Below are 22,559 nucleotides of genomic sequence, written 5' to 3'. Positions count from 1 at the left end.
TTAACTAGCAATAGTTTTTCACAGAGCAAGTGCTATGCCTCCTTTTCTCCTCTTGGAATAAACAGTATTTCAATTGGTCATCTGAGTAAAAGACAGATTTATGTGTAACATTACATTTATATAAGATTTTGCATTTAAAGTGTAGAGCTTTGTTATAGCTATATACTGTAGCTTGAAGGAGGTTTTTTTGAGTCAGTACTGTCTGAGGTAAAAGCGAGACTAATCTTACAGGTTCAGACTTTCAGCTTTCTGGGCTGAATCCTTACTTAAAAGCTCCACATAACTATTAATGTGGACTGGATTGGTGTAGAATCAAAAATGATCTCTTCTTCAGTCCTGTGGTAACAACAGCTGATATTACACAGGATTAGAAACAGTTTTCATGCAAATTCATTCACTGCAACAAATGCCCATGTTAACAACTTTAATCTTATTGTATCTGTATGACATTTAACTGATTCAAGATGCATTATGAAACCAACTGATTTGCACTTGAGAACAGATTTTTCCACAAAATTGGAATTTAATGCTACTACGGATCATACGATTGCTAAAATGGACATTTTTACAGTGTCGCTGAAGACATAGACATAAGATTATAAGAGATATTTAGGATTATGTAGGCCTAATCATTGATTTTCATGCAATTAATTAATTAATTATGCATTTCTATCATTGCAGTACAATAATTTCCCTTTTATCTTTTAGAGTACCAACTAATTTTCATTTCAGTGGATTGAGGTATAATTGAACAAAACACAAAAGAATACAATACCAAGTAATATGAATAGGAGAAGAAGTGGGGCCATGTAAGGGAGGTCTGTTCAATAGAAATAACATAATAGGTCAAAGCTAAATGGCATACCATAAGAAAACATATGTCATTAAACTTACAGTATGTACGTATAGGTATACAGGTCTGGCAAAAAGCCTCTTCTGACTGGACTTATAATTGCATTATAGAGGGCAAAACAAAGTGTCCTTTAATGTCCTCACTGTAAAGTGAATCATTATTTTCATCAAACCTCATGTAACTTGGACTTGAGTTGCTCTGGACTGTCCTCTGCTGACGGCTCGATGGAGCTGAAAGAGAGAGAGAGAGAGAGAGAGAGAGAGAGAGAGAGAAATGGAGGGAGGGAGGAATTAAATAGAGGTCAGTGTGATGATTACTGTACCACATCTTCAAAAACAGGACCTGGACTCGTTTAGGAAAGATACAACAAAAAAATTATGTTCTGCTGCACAGTGTCCCACTATGTATCATTCATCAGTTAATACCAGAGAAGCAGCAGGAAAATAACACAAGAACTCTGATGCAGTTGTTATTTACCTGTTTCCAGGTGAGGCTCTGAGATCTTTGTCCTTCACTTTAGGTTTCCTGGGGGAGGACCTGAATGGAACAAAGGCAGAGTGAGAGAATGTAGTTTGAGTTACTAAAAGATGTAGAACAGATTTAGGTTGTAACAGAAATATAGAGAATCTTTTTTGTACTTTGTCAAACTATGGACTTATAATGAACTGAACTACTAACACCCTGTATGTATGTAATTTCTAATTACATTTAGGAGGAGATATTCAGTATTGATGCACTAAATACTTTCTGTGTATTCTGTTGAACACTGAATGTAAACATGTCATCTCGACTAGTTTTATTTCCTCATCACTGGTACCACTCTGACCATATCAATTCGTAAAAAAAATTGATTACATTCCCAATCCTGATTTTTTTTTTGTTTTTACAACAGATATGTAGAGAAAGAAAACTGAAGTTGTTTATGACTGCTTTTAAAGGGGGGAGAAAAAAAATCACATTTGGTCCCAGATAATCACAAAAAATGCACAAATTATCAGCTTTTTCCTCCTACAGTTCACCATCTGCAATGCATTGTTAGTTGGTAATGTGTACAACTCAAAACGAAAATGTCCCACTATTTGCCTTACCCAGGGTCCAGAGCTTGTCTGTGTTCCTCGAGACTGTGAGAGGGGCTCGACATCGCAGTAGACTGAGAACCTGTGATCACAAACTCGATCAAAAACTGAAATATGATAATGAGAGACATTTGGAAATTGGACTGTTGCAGGAAAGTTCCAACAGTAGATATAGTTACAGATGTATTGGTGACCATTTGATCCTTCATTATGGGATGTAGTGAGGGTACAGGTGTACTAACCGTCCTGGAGGGCTCTTGCGGTGGACGGCGGGTGCAGTGTTTGTCTGGGGGAGCTTTCTGCACTGCCAGGGGCCCTGAGGACTGCAGCTCCTCCATCACAAGAGGCCATGCTACGGATTGAACCAGAACGACTGTGGGCTGGACTGCCGTGCCCCTCTGGGACCTGAAGACAGACGAAAAGGGACAAAAAGTGAAGCAAATGGAGGAGAAGGGAGAATGAAACATGAGGAAGGGTAGGAGAGGGAGTGAGAGAGAGAGACTTGTGATGGAAAGAAAACAAATGAAAATTTGAGAGCTGAAAGCAAAACTCAGAAGTGGTCACAGAAAAAAGGAAGAATAAAGTGCAATCAAAGGAAAAGTGATCTGAACAGCCAGTACTGCAGCCTAATCTGAAAGAAGTCACTTGACATACTTTCACCATTTCTAATTCCTCGCCCTCTTTTCCCCTGGAAGCCTCACACTGCCTGCTTTCTGTGTTCCTGCCAATTCTGATCCACTTTGAGTTGTTTATCCGATCTGAACTCATTCCTGCTCTAGCTGAGTAAAGTGACAGCATTAGCCAGACAAGAGCCTTTCATCCAGAAAAAGACTGTGGCTGTTATTATTACACTGGGAGAGACAATAAGTTGTGACAGACTCAATTAGTGCCGCAGAGCAACACACAACAATTAATCCATTAAAGGAATAGAGTGGAATGGACAGGGGTTAAAGACACACAAACAGGCTGATAGACACACACACACGCACACACTAATCAAACACCCTGTGTTGAAATTGAAGACATTAAATGTGAGAGTAGTCTAATTAGAATAATGGAGTTTATTTTATTAAAAATCACATCTGTCCACATCACACCTGGTCGATATTTTAACAGATGTTTGGCAAATAAGAAATCTGTCGACCACTGAAAAAAAGAAAAATATGCAGGTGTGTGTTTTAATACAAACCTCTCCCTCTGTGGAGCTGATGCTGTCTCGGGCGACTCCTCTGTAGCTCTTCTTTTTGCTGGGTGAGTGGGGAGAGCTCTCCCTCAGGTCTAGAGTCACACACATACAAATAAATAAAAGGGAGAGCAAAAACAACTGTGATTTAGCTTGACAAAAATATACTGTATAATGTACATAATTAATGGACAAATGCTTTTGATATAATGCAATGATGCATGTTTTCTTTTGTTTCAGTCTTATTAAGATGCACTGGCCTGGCCCAGTGTTGACACCCCTATTAAATAAGTCTATTAAACATCAACTCAGTTAAAATATCAATTCTTCTCCTAAAAGAAACACTATTAATTAGGCAGGCAATTATAATTTTTCTGCTGATTCCCTGAGTGCACAGGGAGACGCTGTCAGATGAGACAAAAACTGAAATTATTAAAATTTGAAAGATAATTTCAGTAGATTCTGTCCTCTCCTCCCACATGCTCTCTCTCTCCTTTATATCTTGTTCCAGCCGTCTCCCTCAACCCCCCTTTTTTAATATTGCATAATGGGCTGCGTCATTCATCAGTGCAGATCCAATCACTCTGTTATCCCGTCTGCACTGTACAGTATTAGATATGACACTTCTCTGTGCACTCTCAGTTCTGACAGATGCAGCCACTGAAATGAAGCCAGTGGAGCTTAAAAAGACTCGAGGAGAACAAAGCCAGACAGATGTGCTCAAAAGGGATTACGTGTTTTGTTTTTGTTTGCGGAGGTCCAAAGTGAAGCCACAGTCAGAGGGAAAGTGTGTGTGTAGGTTAAGGCAGCGGAGGAGAGGAGGATGTGAGTGTATCTGAGTTGAGACAAGGCAATCAAATCTTTTCAATGTCCTTCACAGGGCAAGAAGAGTCAATAAACTACAGGGGGTGAAAAAGGGAAAGGCATGGGTCATCTTGGTACTTAGTTGATACTTTATTTAAATAAGAAATGCAGTAGGGAAACTTTGAAAGTTTATTGAAGATTATATATCCGACATAAATATGGGGAGATGCATATGTGATGTTCATGTTATTGCTTACTCTCCTATTTGAGCTGTCACGGCATTCATTAAATGAATAGTTCAACATTTTGGGAAATACGCTTATTCGCTTGATGAGAGTTAGATGGAGAAATCGGTACTACTCTCATGTCTGTCCATTCAATATGAATCTAGAGCCAGGAGAATGTTAGCTTAGCTTAGCACAAATACTGGGAACAGGGGGGAAAACAGCTAGCATGGCTCTGTCGATATGGTAGGAAAAGAAAATCTGCATACCTCTGCCTACCAGCACCTCTTAAGCTTACTAATTAACACGTTATATTTTGTTTGTTTAATCCGTAAGAACCAAAGTGTAAAAACGACAAGACAGATGAGCCTGCTATTTCTTGGCCTGCTATTTTTTGGCCAGGTGCAGTGACTGTTCCGCACATAATCCCCTGTTAAACTACAATGAGCTTTAGAGGTGCTGGTAGGAGGATTTTGTTACCTCTGGACAGAGCCAGGCTAGCTGCTAAGCTAAGTTAGCTGGATGCTGGCTCCAGCTTCACATTTACTAGACAGACATGAGAGTGGTAATGATCTTCTCATCTAACTCTCGGCAAGGAAGTGAATATTTCCCAAAATGTATAACTATTCAATTAAACTGTCAGACCAGTCCCCTCACAAACAGACCTCTGGCTTGGGCTGCAGCCTTTTTAGGGCTGTGCTGCTGAGCGCTGAGTCTCTCAGAACTATTGCTGTTGTTGTTGTTGACCTGGATGCCATTCTGCTTCATCAGCTGCATTAGCTCAGACTCTAATGCTGCAATCTGTAGAGGAAGAGGAACCGATCAATGTTAATCAGCTGTTTAAACAGCATTTACCTGTCAAAACAGCTGCTTTAAAGCACTGAAATAAATGGCCTACATGATGAGGAGCACATAATTCATCTTTTGATTCCATTTGAAAATGCATAAGTCTCTTACAGGAGTTGGCCAAGTGCACATGAAAAGCACAAGTGAAGTATTTGAATCTACAGTACATTTGATCCAGTATGTCACTTTTGTGAAAGCATAACCCTCCTGTCTTGCTGTTGGCTAAAATTCCAGATTATACTAATTTTTCACCACTGTTGCTGGTCCAGCACATCACCATTCACCCTTTACAATGCAGTGCAGTAGGAGAATGAGTGCTGAGTGTGCAGAATAATAGTAGGGGACAGTCGGGTTGTTTGTCCATTCAACTGAAGTGGACGACCAGAGACTTTAGCATAAAACAAGAAAAGCAGAAAATCAATACAGAGTTTGACAATAAAACCAACCACAAGCCCCTGGACACACACATTTAAAAGTGCTGTCACTGTCCAAGGAGGAGAAGACCTTTCTCTATGTGGCAGAAGTGGCACAGATATGTCAGATACTATCTTGAGGGAAAACAGTAATGAAAGAGTGCTGTTACAAGACAAATCGATCTTTTTGATCATGTTGATTACTGGATTTGGATTTAATTTAAAAAGTACTGTATAAATACATAAAATGTGCAAAACCCTTGATCATTAAGCACAGAGAAGAACAGCAGTGCTCATTAGTTTCTTTTCACTTTCTTTAGAGGCCAATGTGCAAATTTCTGCAGACACAGACAGAAGAACTAAAACACAGAGAGATGTACAGAGAAGGATGGAGGTGAGAGATAAGACACAGTAAACTTAAAAAGATCTGGTTTACCCGGACTTGCAGTCCCTGGATCTCAGCCAGGTGCGTTTTCTCAGCCTCCTCCAGCCGCCTCCTCTCCGCATCCTCCTTCTGGATAAACTCCACCTCTCTGGAAAGACGAGAGGGAGGGGAGATCATAATGTGCTGAGTAGGTGTGCGTTAACACAGGAGAACACGTTTATGTGTGTGTGTGCATGTTTCGCCATGTGTGACAGCGCCTGCCCCTCGCTCAGCTGTGGCGATAAGGGAGCCGAGGCTGTTCACTCTGACCCTGCTGCTCATAGTGAACACACACACACAACACATATCTACACCTAAAAAAACTCACATAAATGTACATCCCTAAGAATACTACATTCAGCCATTTCCTTGTGCCTGCTTTGCCTTTGGTCTGTGAGCTTGCTGTCTCTTCTCTGCAGCTCAGTCCTCTGCTACAGAGGGGAGTTTGTTTCATCAGTTAGCTTCTATTTGGCCTGCAGGGCCACAGCCAATTAGAGGCAGTCAGACTGGAGCTGAGCAGGAGAGGTTGTGATGGGACTGACCAAAGAGATCAATGCACTGAAAAGCAGGAGCGCTGCGCTGCATATAAATGGAAACTCAGCTCTTACTGTTGAAATGGGACTCGGGATAAGACTCGGGCCATAAAAAGAGCCGCTCTGCCTCACAGATGGAAATGCAGTAGATATTTTCTTTTCTGCTCATTGAAGCAAGTAAGGCTGTATAAGGACGAATGAAGGAATTTATCTAAAATGATTTATTAAAGCATAAGTTTAATGGAAGGATTGATGCAATGACCTCATTCAAGAAATTGTTCAAGTGTAGGAAGTTATAATAGACATGTAAATTATGTTTCATTTTAAGCTGTTAAGTGCCTCTTTCAGCAAGTCAAGGAGACAGAGTTGGTTAAGAAGTTTTCTGACTAAAGAAGCATCAGCCATCAGTTCAGGGCAAACTTTCTGGGATCAAAATCAAAACAGGTTAAAGAGGCTGTTCACATCACACACAAAACCAGGGTTTATCTCCTCTCTACATATATGACTATATCTGTTATCACATGACCAAAGGTCCATACTGACCACTGATCTCCATGGCAAATGACATGAGCAAACTCCATCTGCTGATAAAGACCTTGAGATGTGATTAAAAAATCTGGAAAATACTTGTGTGGACCTTGAGTTATGAGGCTTTAGCCCTGTCCTGTCTGTGGTGCTTAACACCAAGGTTAAGATGCTAAAAGCAACACATAGACTGCACAAATTCTCACTGGAATTATCTAATTTTCTCCACAAACAAAAATGTATGTCATCAGAATAATCTGAAATATGCTATAATCACATAAAAGGTCACATAGTGGCTTTATATTGCTTTTCAAGTGGGTGATAGTACATCCAAATGCCTTTTATTTAATGATTATAATGGTGTTCAAAGTAAGGTCTGGAGACTTTCTGTGGTACTTATCAACTAAATGTGGAAAACATTCATCAAATCAGACAAATGACCTCAATTAGAAAATGCAGGATTAGTTATAGTAACTTTGGGTCCTAATCCCACCTCACATTTGTTACCTCACATGCATAGTAGATAATCATACATTTTAAGCTGAACCAACAACATAAATGCACCTTAATGGAGGTCAAATGGTGGTTAAATTCCTCATCTAACTGGGAATAGTTTGTGTCTTGTTACATCTTCCATATTCAGAATATATTCCTTCCTCATTCCCCAATCCCAGATTAGAATGAACAGTTCAACCCAGGTTTACTCACTTCTGCTGAAAGTCTTTGATGAGTTTCTTGGCTTTGTTGTACTTCTTCTCTAGAGCTTGGTACTGAGCCTGGGCCTCCTTCAAGTGTTCGTTGACCGTGTGGCAGAGGGTCTGCGCTTCGATCCAGTAGCTCTCCAGCTTCAACATCCTCTCCTTGTTCTCCTCGATGCTGGCCTTCAGCTGGCTCTTCTCCTTCTCCCAGCGCTGCTTTTCCCTCTCCACTGACGTCAGCTGGAAGGGGACAAAAACAACCTAGTTACAACATGGGAACTTTAAATAGGATAGTAAATATTACTAATACTGAGTAAGGAATCCTAGACAATGTTTTTTTGCTTACTTTTGCTGTCTGCAACTACATGACAAGATCCCATAAAATATTCAACTGGTTGAGACCAAAGGGTCTTAGTTAGAACAAAGTCTGTATTCAGAGCACACATTGCATCACTTAATTTCTCTGTAAAAGTGGATCTATCCTTACTTTTGAAAAAAGCTTTTTAGACACCACTTCTTTAATGAATTTGATCATATCAACTCTTAGCAAATTCATTTGGGAATTAATCAAATTAGGCCATTGACATTGAACAGAGCATATAAATTATACACTTCAGATGTGTATATAGGTAAACATACACACGTGCACATACAGAGAGCTTTTAGATTGCAGAAAAAGAAATCAACAGAAACTCTACCAGGTGCTCGCTTTCTTACGTAGCTAACAGACATTTGTGACTTGGTGGAAAAGAACATTTTGCAGGACATGGAAAAGAACACGACTGAAATATACATGCAATTACAGACTTTTTGTACTAGGTACAACTGCAAAGGCAACTATTATAGTCTCTTGCAAGAAGCTTGATTGTTTTGAAAGATATCTCAGATTTGTAGGTTCCTTTTTGTCTTTTTGAAGCAGAAACAGATTCCTTAATAGCCACTGTTTTAGTACAACAATCTGCTTCCTGTTCTTAAAGAACAAAATCTATTCCTAAAGCTTTCCCACCAAAACATGAACCATCGCTCCCCTGTTGTCCTGACACTAGTCCCACATCCATTTACAAATTGTTTGAACTCTGACCAACTTCTGTTGTCATTTGCACCCACAACCAGCCCGCGCGCTGACAGTTTTAATCTCCTACCTTGTTTTTCAGCTTCTGGATCTCGGCCTCGGTCACTGTGTGTTTGATCTGGAGCTGTTGGGAGCAGAGGCGGAGAAAAGAGAAGATAGGAGAGAAAAGAGAGGGTGGTCAGATAATCAAATGCATGGCTGCGCAGGCTCTCTCCGCTGTCGATACAGTGTGACGGACGGAAGCAGCTGACCCTGTCCTCCCCTGACAGCATCCCAGCTCTAGCACTGACACACACTCTCAGAGGAGAGGCATAGATAGAGATGGATAGAGATAGATAAATAGCTAGATAGTTTTAAAAACATAGCATTGCATATAAAAATTCATACATTTTTCCAACAAGATAAAAATCTAAGAGAAATTTTCACTCAATGTCAAAAACTGTTAAAAATGGATAAGATCTTAAGACAAACAGGCTTGTATATTTTCTGAAGTGTAACATGTTAGATGGATAGAGTTGGAAATGGAGAGAGAGCGACAAAGGAGTTATGGATGGAAGTTGAGATGAGCAGTAATTTAGAGGTAGACATAGAGAGGGAGATAATGACAGAGCAGAAATAAAAAAGAAGAGGAGATGGAGAGAAAGAACTGGATATGGAACAAGAGATGTGGAAATGTGAGCAAATGAGAACTCTAGTAAGTGAGGCAGAAATAGAGAAAAAGGGAAGGAGTAACATTGGGAGCTATGGGGGAGTTTGAAGTGTAACAATACTAACAATGACTTTCTTTTACCCTTTGAAGCTCAATTTCTTTTTTCAATTTAAAAGATAGGTCCACAATTTTTCAAGTCTGTCCTAAAACAATAGCCCATATGTACATTAGGTACAACAGTTTTTGCTTGTTGTCATTTCTCCTGTTCTATACTGGCTGTTCCCCTCCTAATTTGCCTAAAGTAAGAGTTGGGAGACAAAATCCACAGTGAAAAAATACATTCCAAAGTTGATCACAAGCTACAACAGTCTGGATTAGACAAATCATCACTTCCACTGGAAGCCTGTTAGCAGGGCATCTTTTAATGTACAGTATGAACAGGAGGAATGATTACTGCCAGCAAAAACTGTTTCAGTCAATGCACTTATGGACATGTGGCACATGAGTATTGTTTTAAGACAGACTAGAAAGAATGTGAACCTATGCTTTCAATAACACTTGAGTAAATTTACAGTTAGAACATCATTTTACTCACTACATAACAAAGTCACAGTCTGTGTCTGCTTGTTCCAACACTTAATTGAAGATTTATGATGCTTAAAACTGAGTGCTGCGTTCCTTATGGCTACACTACTATATCAGATGGAAATCTTCTAGATGAATTGGCAGTATTTTAAACACATTTCATCAAAGCTCAGCAGGGCACACTTGTTATTTTTGCTTATCTTGACATCTTGATTAGAATTTAGGTTCTGTTCTTCTTACAAAATTGCTTCAAAATGTGAATTTTGTCAAATATTTAGAAAATCTATGCACAATATAAATACCATAGCAAATTAAAGTTTTGTGGAGCATTCATTAACAGTTTCTAACATGAATGGCGGAGGGTTCTCGTAAATGGACTTGAACAGCAGCCTGGTAGGGAATAATATTTTTTACAAAAGGTTTTAAGAGGGATGTGTTAACTGTTGAACTACAAGAACATTTTTACTATCACATCTTCTTCCTGTGTTTTTTTTTAAAGGCTTATTTCCCACCTGCCTGGTTTCTTTTTTCCTTGGGTGTGTAAAAGGCAGCAAAGACAGACAAGGAAGAAGTGGGAGAGCCCTTTAAAAGAAAAAGGTAAAAGCTACCCTTTGGGAGAGAGAGGTCAAGATCAAGCGAAAATGAGAAAATGGAACAAATGTATACAGCCTGTGACCAGGGATTACATTATAGTTTCACTAGATATCTCCAGCGGTGCCTGCAGTGCAGCTGAAGCCATTTGTTAAATGTGTCATACAGCTATTGTGGCAGTCTCACAGAAAGGCTCAAGTGTTATGGTGTCAAAAACAGTGCTGGAGTGTTCAATCAATATCACCAGCTTCTCAGCAGCCTAAAAAGCATAAACCAGTTAGCAGTCAGTGAATTGATTTTCCATTTTATAGCCATAGTTTTTAAGATGAGTTCATTGTTAGCGATGGCAGCAAAAATTCAACAAAACTGGTTTCTTTTCTCAGAGGCCGGTTGTGTGAAGAGTTGCCAAGATCAGGATACAAATCGATTCAAATACAGGTTTAAAGTGTTAGCTCTTTCTCCTCATCTGTGGATTTTAACCAAAAATGGGTAATTAGAGATGTAATGAGCATAGGTCTTACATTGCTTTTGTATTCACACCTCAAATTATCCAGATTAGGAATTAGGGAGGGAAAGCGGATCTTAGATCTTGACAAAAGAATATAACTCTGCCAAGTAAAGCAGTGGTGCTAGACTCCATTGTGTTGGTACCCATTATTGTTTAACTGAATTATCTTTTTTTCTGTGGCCAAGTTATTCTAGTGGGTGTGTGGGTATATTTATTCTTTTAAATGTATTCTTCAAAGCAGAAGCACTAACAGAGAAAAATGTAATTTTCACATTGGGATATTCAACACTAGGGATTGAACTATAGATGAGAAAGCATCTAAATTTACCTCTCTGAACTTCTGGTAGAGTTTATTGGCGTCTAACTCTGAGGGAGACAAGATTTCCTCTGTCTCTGGCAAGTCAAACACCTCGATGCTCTTCTCCCCGCCTGCCACCGTTGTCCCTGCCTCCTCCTCATCTGTGGCGTATTCTCCCGTCTGCTATAAGAGGAAATGCAAAGTCAGTCATGTAGTCCACGTTTCTGCAGATGCACTTCACACAAACATCCCAGCGTACGGATGTGAGTGAGATCTACTTTCTCTTCCATCCTGCAAGCAGAATACAAGGACAACGTTCCTCATCCAGGCAGCCGGAAATGACATTTGTCCTTGCTCTTTTTGGAAAATACAAGCAAAATATGAATGCGTTACTTTATTTTTTGGGTTATCAGATGCTTACCTCTGTGACAGTAATGGTGATACACGAGAGGCACATACTGGGGCCAGTTTTAGCCTCAGTCTTTTAGCACAATATGCATGGAGCCATCAAGTGCATATAAGACCCCTTTTAAGATTCTTGTTTTAAAATGAATCAGCTGAAAACATTAAAAAGTTAACCAACTCTTGGAGTTAGCTAATGTTAGCCTAATTAACTGCCTGCTAGCTGATTTTACAGCTGATAAAATCTGCAAGCGACAGTTGTCATTTCAGCCGGCAAAATCGATGGTCGCCAACTAGAAATGAAAAGCCTGCTTTAGTCACCAGAAGAGCTACTGTATTATCATTCACTCTTCAATAAGGAAACCAGTCAGTCAGACATCCAGCTGTCCCGCTGAAACATCAGTTTGTAAAACCTCTCTTCAACTCTGTCTTCTCTAATCTCTCCAGAAAGCTACTCCAGTCAGAGTGCATCACGTTGCTCTACCTGCTGCACATTGCGTGTCAAGCACTACCAGAAACTCTTATCCATTTTCCTCATGCCATCGTTTTTTTTTCACTTTCTATTTTGCATAAGTAATGCTATTTTAATGCTGCCAGTTACATAAGTTTTAGGGTAACCCACTTTAGTTGGCCAAAACTTTGTCAAAAATAAATTGGTTTGACAGCCTGGTCAGCCATGAGTGTCATTTCTATGAAAATAAGCCAGAAGATAAGTTGTACTGGCCAAATTTGAATGTCACTTTTTATTATTTTTAAACATTAGTCACCATCTCGCCTCAAGTGTAAGGAGGTTACAGGTCAAAACTAATGAAGTTGGAGCCCGTAAGCTTATTCTAGATGTTGGCAATCTAGGATTTATAAAAAAAATCTCTGACTAATAAAAGTCACCAGAAACAACTCATTATTACAGCTTTATCATGTTTAACAGGGTTGAAACACTGACCATTTTATGGCTTGACATTAATGTAGGCCATTATGCTGCATGAATTTAAGGAAGTTTTTCTTTTCCCCGATTCTCAACATACTTTATAATGAATGTTGTCATTGGCCATTAGGTGTTGGATCTAAATGGATTGGCTGATTCAATCTTTGGCTGACGACCAACAGAGACTGATATTTCCAGTAGAGCTACTCTGTGAAAACATCTTTGTCTCCCTCTTAACATCTCACTTCCTATCAATCAGTCCAAGTTGATTGATAGCAAGCCTATAATGGAAATGGAAATATTATCATTGACATGTAAATATCCATAAAAGATAAATAGAAACAAATAATTTTACAGTGAAGAGAATTAATGAATGCAATGTTTATTATGCACTCCCATTCTTTCTGTCACTGCTGTATTGGTCCCACATTACTTTGTCTTTCTATCTAGTTTGGTCTATCTAAAATCCATCTTTCTGTAGTTACTTGTCTTTCTGTCTAGATCTGTCACACACATGTAGTACACATGCATGCACACACACACACACACACACACACACACACACACACACACACACACACAATCTCATCTCCTCTCTCATCATCATGGCCTATATCTTCTCCTCATCTCTTTTCCTGCACTTACCCTCCATCTACCTCCCACCCAGATAACAGTGCTCAGGCCTGATTTGTTTGCATGCATGGCCGACACAGAGTTCCATTTCCATAATGGGCTTACTTGTTGCCATGGTACCAGCATCCTACATTAAGGCCCCATTTACTGAAGGTGGAGTTAACCATTGAACACATGGGAGGGCAAACACCAATTTGCATATGATAAATGCATCACTTCCGACCACATGCATGAAGAATTGGGAGAGGAAGGGACGATTTAGGGAGAAATCTTGCTGTTGTTTAGAGGGTGCTCAGCGTGTCGTCATTACGACTGGGAAACTAAAATTTTTCTGAAAGCTCTGATATACCTGACCTGGCGCTAAATAATAAGGCAGAACTTAAATAAGCAAATAAAATGGATGCCTCACATCAGCCAAAATCCATTGTCAAAGATAATTAAACCCAAATATTATGGATGTACAGCTAAAATGTCAATACACTGTATTTTTACCCTCACATGACCAATTCTGCAATCATGCAACCGTCCTGAGAAATCTCTACTATCCATCCCATATGATGTAAACGTGGCCCGTGTGTGTGTGTCCACATGTTTCCATGTTGGTGCTGACATAAGAGAATAGATCTGTCAGCACGGTAATGCAAATCAGCTACTTCTATTCATTCTTGATTGATGTGTTACTTTTTGTTGACTTTAGTGGAATAATTGGCCCTTTATTCTGTATCTTCACATTTACATAATTTGTAAAACAAGCAAAATTGTATCTTAGTCTAGGGCTGCAACTATTGATTATTTTCATGAACGATTATTCTGTAGATTATTTTCATTGTTTATAAAATATCAGAAAACACAGAAAAATGAACATCACAATTTCCCAGAGCCCAAGGCGATGTCTTCAAATTGCTTGATTTGTCCAAAAAACAGCTCAAACCCAAATAATTTAAAGGTGAATATGGTAATACACTAGTTAGACTTACATATTGTGTAGCCTGTGTGTATTCTCATTTAACTGCTGACAGATGGGCATGCATGTGTATTAGATTACTTATAATCAAACACACAAATGGACTGACATGTGAGTGTGTCATGTCTATTGCTATAACTGAAAGAGCATCCCTTCCTCTTGGGACAGGAGACCTAGGGCCAATAAAGAGATGTCAATCACATCTACCCTGGCAGCACTCAGTGTGAGAAATAACCTCCCTCCCTGCCCACCCGGTGAGAACTCTTTCTAATATTTATAGAGATATTAATATTGATGACCTCCTTTTATTGCCCCATAGGTCTTTGTAATGGTATTGTAACTGTTTACCCTGTTGGCAGTTACGTAGGGAGTTATGGATGGCTTGGTGCTTGACTGTGGCAGATTTCAGGTGTGTTTCTACAGCGGTTTGTAATCTATGTATGGATTAACAATTTTAATACAATCACCACGTTTATGTTTATTTGTCCTTCCAGGGATCTGTGGCACAGGGTGTTCATTCAAATAAGCAAATCTCCAGTTGTTCTCCCAGATTTATCTTGATTTTCATTACATACCCTAGATCTGAAAGACAGCAGGAAGAAAGTGGAAGGAGGGAGGTTTCTTGCGTGTTTAAATAAGACTCTGCAAAGCACAGTGAGGTCTTCGCTAACGGCTGAAATCGAGCCTCAATTCGTCATAGGAGCTTTAATAAGAGCTGACAGTGTTACATGTGTGTGGGGCCGTGATTATGGGAGTGCCGGGATCAGCTTCTTGGGCTTGGCGAGGAGTTTCTTATGCAGGCATGAAGGCTCTCAATCCACCATCCACCAGGAAATGAATGACTTCAAACAACACTGATGAGAGATGCCTGGATGAGTGTGTGTGTGTGCATGTAAATCTACGCACGGGTGCAGCTGTTCCTGTGTGTGTAAGTGAGGGTACACTTTGCATTGATTTACATTACTACGGTGTGTGACTTCATGTGTACATACAGTGTGAGTGTGTCTACATACATGTGTGTCTCCAGGGCACACACACACACACACACACACACACACACACACACACACACGGACAGCAGAATCAGAGGGGGAAACGCTGAGTAATGCTTTCTAGGACTGAGGCTCACATGGTGTCCTCTTGGTGTGTGTGTCTGTGAGAGAGTTTTTGTGTGCCAGCATCAAAGTCTACTGTCAGTCAGTTTTATGTTAATAAGCTAAAACGTCCAGTCAACTGTCATGAGAAGAGAGCTGATTTACATTAAGTGACAACTAGAAGCCTAATTTTTCCGATATAGTGTCATGTTAAAGAAGTGTGTGTCCTTATAGCAGATAAACTTCAAATAAATGCAGATATAATGAGCGTTATTAATATAAGATAATGTTCCTCTTATTAAGTGGGTGGCATCTTACCCTATTTGAACATGGTAAATATTTTAAGATCCACACAAGGTACATAATCTCATTATGTATATATGCATGATCCTTTACTGCACCTCAAAGACCACAGCAGCCTGTACAGTGGCCAGGGTTGTGTGTGGTCATTACCTCGTCATCATCAGCGTCATAGTGGGTGTACTGCTGCTCCAGCAGCTCTCTCTGTCTCCTCTCTTGCTCCAGGGTCTGCTGGATAAGCGAGGCCACCTCACTCTGCTGGCCAGGACGCTCTCGACCAATCACAAACCTGCAACAACACGAGCTGCAATAGACAGTTCTGGCAACACATGTACAGAGTCAACCAGCCTGTGATTGCATAACAGTAACTGCACATTTTGACAAACTGACATTTATATGGGCATTTTGATTTCATGAATACATTTGAATTATGTTATTATTTTAATTATGTATTAAAATCATCATTACAATCCCAGACTGCATTTTACACTGTGTGTCATCAGTTTGGCTTTCACATTCTTTCAGATAATCTGCTTCTTTAGTAAAAAGGTTACAATAGAAAGTGAATGGGCTTATGGGAAATGAAGTCTCTGATAAATGCTTGTATAAAAACGAATTTAAAATGGTCTACCATTTATCTGAGCCTTATTTTGTTTATGGTAACAATTCAGTTTAAAATGTCATATAGAAGTTTAAAAATGGAACAGCCTACACTTTTAAATAAATGGAAAAAAAAAATTCACAAATTTTTCACTGAGACATACAGGTACATTGCACATCATACCTCATGGTTATGTCCTTTTAAAGGCATACATAAACACGTATATTAACTAAATTTATGTTACAATTTCTTGTCTCTCTCACATAGTGGTGTGTCACTGTGAGCAGCAGTGGCTCACAATGACAGCGATATCTGCTGACGTATCAGGGCAGGGCTGGGAAACGGGACACACATAATAATGTGAGAAGGCAGTCAGCTCGGCCAGGCAGCCTGTTATTAGCCTGACATGGAACTAAGTGGAGAAAGCCACAGGCTGTGCCTCCGAGCTACTGAGTACTAACTACTGTAAATACACATGGGACCTACCTACAATACATATCACATTAAAATGTAGACAAAGTGAGAAAGAAATGGAGAAAGAGCACAAGATGAGGTATGAAAAACTGAAAAATATGCAATCACTTCTTCAAGTTTTAGGTTTGTCCCAAATATAACCTTCCTTCATGCAAATAGTGTGTGTGTGTTTATGTTTGTCCGTATGACAGGGACAAGGATATAGTTATCTTAGATTCAAGAGCACATAGTTTACATGATCACAAATCTAAAACCAAAGGGGAAGAGGCAGAATGATGTACTCCTCCCTCCATTGTAACTTCACTGCAAACAATGCTACCGTAATTATCTCAGAAATAATCTCCAATTATGTATCTTCTCATAACTCTGACAAAACCAGGCAACAATGTATAACGACTTCTCAGACCTATTCCAGGAAATCTCCAACCTAGTAGGGGCCCTATAAGTGTGTGTGAGTATGTTCATATCTACTCTATGTGTGTTAAGAGTGAGAGAGGGAGACAAGACAGAAGGAGAGAGAGAGACACTGGATTCGAGATAGGGCCTAATCAAGTGAATTCAGTTCCCAAGAGCTCTCATATATTTCTAAAGGCGATGTGGAAAAGGCCTTACGCTCCAGCAGAGAGGTGTATTTGATCTACATGTGAAGGAACAACTGAAGGGCAGGATAGAGATAGAAAGTAAAAAAAAAGAAAAGAGAGAAGGCCCTGGCTAAGCTAGGTTCTCTACTGCAACAAGTCTGGATAGCAGGGAGGTCTGAGGAGCAGCTGACCTGGAAACAGCCTTTCGCCTCACACATGGGGAGTCTGTCTTGGTTCCTCCCTGCCTCCCACTGTTCTGGGGCTGCCACACACAGCGCTGCTTCAGTTCAACTGCAGAAACCTTCACTACTGATCTCATTTACTCCAATTAATACAGACATGGTTCTTGTTAAATATACAGTATGGTGCAGGAACTCAAAGGGACAACATTTTTTTATTTTTGCCTGACGAGTGAAAAAGAAAGCTGCAGAAAAGAAAGATGGAGAAAGTAACGCTGGGAGAAGTGCTACAGGACACGTGTCTTCCCCATTAGGTGGCACTGGGTTGACAGGCATTAAGGATGTCAGCACAGGTTCACACATGACATATAACAGATAAGACTGGTCGACCATGGTGGAGATGTGCTATCTATTATATTTAAGGTCTTGTAGAGATTTCCTCTTTTTGTTAAACTTATTTTTCTTTAGGTTGTGAACATTGGGTGCATCATGATATACTTAGTTAAAGAATGAAGATGTTGTTATTCTATATTTTTCTTATGTTCAACAAATCCCAGTAAAAAACCAAAACCAACAATGTGTAAGTCCTTCTGTCACTATTTTCTGAACCAATTTGTTCCATTGATGACATAAATCTTTAAAAACAGGCCACAAATATATAGTTACAGCTGGGCACTGTAAATTTTAGTAAATGTAACCCAAAGAAGAGAAAATAGTGCATTTGCTGGGGACTTTCAGCTGCAGACTAATACACATTTGGTGTGCTAATGAGTATATACAGGAGTAGTCTGCTGTATTTGGATTACTCTAAATAAACTACTTGTCCTTCTCCATCATAATGAAGGAACATGTCACATAGTGCAACAGAGTGGCTCATTGATGTGTTTTTATGTGTTTTTGGACAACAATGGCGCTCTATGGCACAAAGGAACAAGCTATATCAGATTTTGGCTCCAAAGTGGATTTTTGTTAGAAGGATCAATTCATTGTTGGTCTTGGCCTTTTCATGGGATTCATTGACAGTAAAATAAATATAGAATATTGCCAACCTCATCTTTTAAAAGTGGAAAGGGCAATCAATGGAAGAAGGTGCATATAATTAAAGTTAATGCTCATTAACCCAACACTGGGTCAAAAGTGTATTTTGTAAAGGAAGATTGCTGTAAACTCATGTCAGCTTAGACTTTTTAAATTTTAAGATTATTATGTTAATGCAACTCACACAATTAGTGTGAGTACCTTTATAGCCAATAAAGGTGCATCAAACCATGTTGGGCAATTCAGCAACTATCTTCCACAAGTGAGACAAAGTCATGCATTCTAATTTTCATATTAAGTTACCAAGTACATATTTCTCGTGTTTCCCCACAAGTGATCCATACGACAGGGCCTTTGAAAACCTGTGCTTTATACTGTCACAGGGGTGGGGGGGACTTCTGACTAAAACCTGGATGATTTCCTGCTAGAAGTCAGGGTTAAATATAGCTAAAATGGCAAATCTAGGACAGTTGGCCATAAAACCTCTGGTGATCAGACAGAGAGAGGGAAGGATTTACCGAGGAGGAGGAGGAGTGAGTGGGTGAGACATGATGGAAGAAGACTGAAATAGTCTAAAATAATAATAGGGTGGGAGCGAAGAGTGAAAATAGGTCTTGAGAAATAACAGTAAGTGTAATTATCATTACAACTCGCAATAAGATTGTCACAGTGTTGTATATTTCATGTGCTAGAATAGTATAGAATAGCTATGTAGCTATATATGTAAATAACTATATGATATACAGTATATATATTGTATGTGTGTAGCATAAAGGGACTACTAACTTTAATTTTTACCTGTAGTGCCACATCCTGGTATGAGAAAAAACGCCCATTGTCAATATTAGTTCAGCAAACAGCATCTGTACCGCCAATAGTCTGTTCTGATACTGTTGGACATGTCTTTGTTCAGCCACCAGCTTTTCCCCAGGCATTGTAGTCACCACACACACATCTATCTTTCCACAGCTGAGTCCCACAGAGAATGTGTTGACCAGAATAGGTTTGAGGTTGATCATCACACTGAGGCCTTGGATTATTTAACACCAATATAACAGCTGTCTCACCATGTGCAGTGTGTCTATGGATGGATTAATGAATTAAGCTAAATAGGAGCATGACAAAGAATGCAAGGTTTTACAAGAATGTAAAGAGGCGTGAAAACAGCACATGATGTAGGGAGAAGATAAAAGTGGGATAGTGACAGAGAGGAAGAGTAAAAAGAGGAGGCAGACAGGAAGGGGAGTGCACAGTAGCAGACGATGGTGGTAAAACAAAGAGAGTGAAGACTACACTACAGTAAACCATACCAAGAAAAATGAAAGACAAGAGCAAGAAACAACAGAAAGCTGAGATGGCAGGCTCACACTGTTGCCAAGGATAGCACTGGCTTTCCAAATCAAAGCCTCCCTGCCACGCTGTGTGTGTGTGTGTGTGTGTGTGTGTGTGTGTGTGTGTGTGTGTGTGCGTGTGTGTGCGCTGTCCCCTTCCCACTGCTCTGAGCGGACCCCTGCCAAAAACTGTTCCGACTGTCAAACACACAAGACTTTTGTCACATATTGTGTTGCCACATCTTCACCTATCTCAGATATGGTAATGAGGCTAAGGGGCCTGCCAAACAAAATGTCACTGAGCATGGCTGCTTAAGCAACTGTTTTGCAGCTTTTGCACCATGACAGCAGGACGAACAGCATTCAGAATTACACCATGCAGTGGGAGTGAATAGTGAAGACTGTCCTCATTTTTTTTTCTGCATAGGCATTTCTAGAGGCTTCAGTTTGTTAGTAAGTATGTCTGATACTGTACGATGGTAGTCTGGTTCTTGGGGCTGATAGCTGCTTGACACACTTTGGTTTCTATAATCTTATGGTAATCCAAAGATCCTCATCAGTTGGTGAAAACCTATAAATCTTACATGTGTATGCAATAAAAAGAACTACATTTAATCAAGCACTGAATCTTAACATCTTATTTTATGTTTAAGTGTCATCTGATGGTGGAGTACCATAATTAGCCTGCTTGCGTGTTTGTGGGTCTTACCTGACCACTCCTGATGTGTTCCTGAGGACAGAGGCAGCGAAGCTCTGAGTGACGCCCACCAGGCTGGTCCCATCCACCTCCACGATCTGGTCATTCACCTTGATCCTGACGAACACACAAATGAAAGCATCATTCAACACTTTGTGCAGCAATCCTTTGCACAAGTATTAGTGTCTTTGATTTACTGGTTATTCTGGTGTGTCATTCTGTGTTCACCATCTGTGCGTACATGTGGGCTGAAAGTGATGTATAGCTCGTACACAATGTCCCTGTTGCAAATGACTGACTACAAAAATAAATTTCAAAATTACATTATGACTGATGCAGCAAAAGTACAACAAGAGGCACAAGGGACAAACAAACTGGCATATCATGCATATTCACATTATTTTCAAAATTACAAGACTTTCTTGCGGTCGCAAATTTCCGCTGCGATAGCTCCAGACTATTGCCTAACCAAGAGACAGAAGAGATGAGGCTCAAAACAAACTAGGAGGGCTAACGAGGACATGGAGGCCAGCTAGCCTTTCGCCCTGAGCCACAACACAGCCGGCATTTCCTCTCAGCTCCGGACATGATGAGAGGTCAGCTAAGTTCTTGACCTGAAACTCCTGATGACCCACTTTTCATGACTGTGAACAATTCACTTAAAAGAGAGGTCCTTGCTAAATATTCAGTTTAAATCCACTTGTAAATCTGCATAAAAACCAGACTAAGAAGGATTCTGAATCTGAGTTTTGAATAATTTCTTCAAAATATGAATAAAACAAAAACTAGCTCAACAAAACAGCATATTGTTCTAATACTTCACTGCTTGAAGGCACAACACATACATAATTTTCTTCTACAACAAACCACTTTGGTCTCCACTGTAAAGGTCCTGCTTCTATTTCGTCCAAGTAATAACAACACGCAAGAAGCCTGCAAAGATGTAGGACTTGTATGGATGCACTTTACTAATCTCTCTTCAATATCTATGAACACAGACAATTTAGTAACACTTTAATCTTGTCACATTTTTATGATATAAAATGAACCAATCAAACCAGCACAACTACTCTGGAGACTGGAGAGTGATGACACTCAGCATAATTGAGAGTATAATGAATTACTGTTTCATGAGAGTTTTATCCAGTTATACAGAGATCACTTAACATGCACCATTACAGCTTCCATTTATCCTGAACCTTTAGACAAATTCTGCTCAGGAACAATTTCTAAATATAATGGAATATGACTCTATAGTATTTCATGGAAATGTTTATGAACGCTGGAATCTGAGCACCATCTTGCCACTGACCGATGAAAGCCTCTTAACTCAATTTTTCTTGATTTGCATGATGAACTACAATTAAAGGGCCCAATTTAGAGAATAAAATCAAAAAGTTAAGGATTCAGATTCAACTTAATTTAGGGATATTATTATTAAAAGAGTTTTCAAGTGATTAAAATTACACTTCCATATACTCGAGCGACTCACAAGAGGCAGATTAATTAAAGAGTGGTCAAAGTAAATGCAGCAGAAGATATGAGATATCCATTCTTTAGTTCCTAGAATAGGTTAAACTCCAAAAACACCAGACACCTACGATTCCCAACTCAACTGTGTTTCCTTACTGCAAAAACTCTGCAAATTGCATTTTAATTTTTTAACAAATTTTCAAGTCAAGATCAAAATCAAGCAATGTTCTCTGATGGCTGGATCCACAACTGCAGTAACCAGTGTCCTTTCAGCTCCTTTCTCTGTCACAACATACAGCAGCTGCAGCTACAGGACTCAAACCCGTGACACCCAACACATCAACCAGAGCTGTCACATGGATGTAAAGAGATACATCAGTCAGAGAGCGAGCTGGCTGTCTGTCAGTCAGCACCTCATACTCTTCTCTGACCTTCACAGCATCTAACAGTCTCAATTTGGCCTTAGGTGGTCAAAGGCTGGTTGACATACAGCTGCAGAGCAAAGGCAGCGGGAACAAAACAAAAACAAATTGACAACAAAGGAAGATGACGGTTCATACAAATAAACCAAAACACACATACACA

At 39.6% G+C, this 22,559-nt stretch overlaps 1 protein-coding gene across 5 annotated transcripts in view; it reads right to left on the bottom strand.

Moving 5' to 3' along the window:
* The window catches only part of ppp1r9a (protein phosphatase 1, regulatory subunit 9A), a 52,581-nt gene that overhangs the window by 5,241 nt on the left and 24,781 nt on the right, over positions 1–22,559 (bottom strand). For 3 of the 5 annotated variants that reach the window (XM_044172775.1, XM_044172774.1, XM_044172776.1), the window contains exons 5-17: positions 20,514–20,618; positions 15,754–15,889; positions 11,313–11,465; positions 8,722–8,775; positions 7,590–7,819; positions 5,836–5,932; positions 4,806–4,941; positions 3,119–3,207; positions 2,172–2,334; positions 1,942–2,011; positions 1,331–1,390; positions 1,026–1,083; positions 776–820 (exon numbers count right to left, since the gene is read on the bottom strand). In XM_044172775.1, the coding sequence (XP_044028710.1) occupies positions 776–820; positions 1,026–1,083; positions 1,331–1,390; positions 1,942–2,011; positions 2,172–2,334; positions 3,119–3,207; positions 4,806–4,941; positions 5,836–5,932; positions 7,590–7,819; positions 8,722–8,775; positions 11,313–11,465; positions 15,754–15,889; positions 20,514–20,618 (1,396 nt within the window). The remainder of the gene's footprint in view (positions 1–775; positions 821–1,025; positions 1,084–1,330; positions 1,391–1,941; positions 2,012–2,171; positions 2,335–3,118; positions 3,208–4,805; positions 4,942–5,835; positions 5,933–7,589; positions 7,820–8,721; positions 8,776–11,312; positions 11,466–15,753; positions 15,890–20,513; positions 20,619–22,559) is intronic. The other 2 variants (XM_044172777.1, XM_044172778.1) reach the window with 1 other exon arrangement.

This window comes from Siniperca chuatsi, linkage group LG17 (genome assembly GCF_020085105.1).
Source record: "Siniperca chuatsi isolate FFG_IHB_CAS linkage group LG17, ASM2008510v1, whole genome shotgun sequence".
Taxonomy (NCBI): domain Eukaryota; kingdom Metazoa; phylum Chordata; class Actinopteri; order Centrarchiformes; family Sinipercidae; genus Siniperca; species Siniperca chuatsi.
The sequence above is the reverse complement of the archived record's forward strand: the minus strand, read 5'-3'. Positions and strand labels throughout refer to the sequence as shown.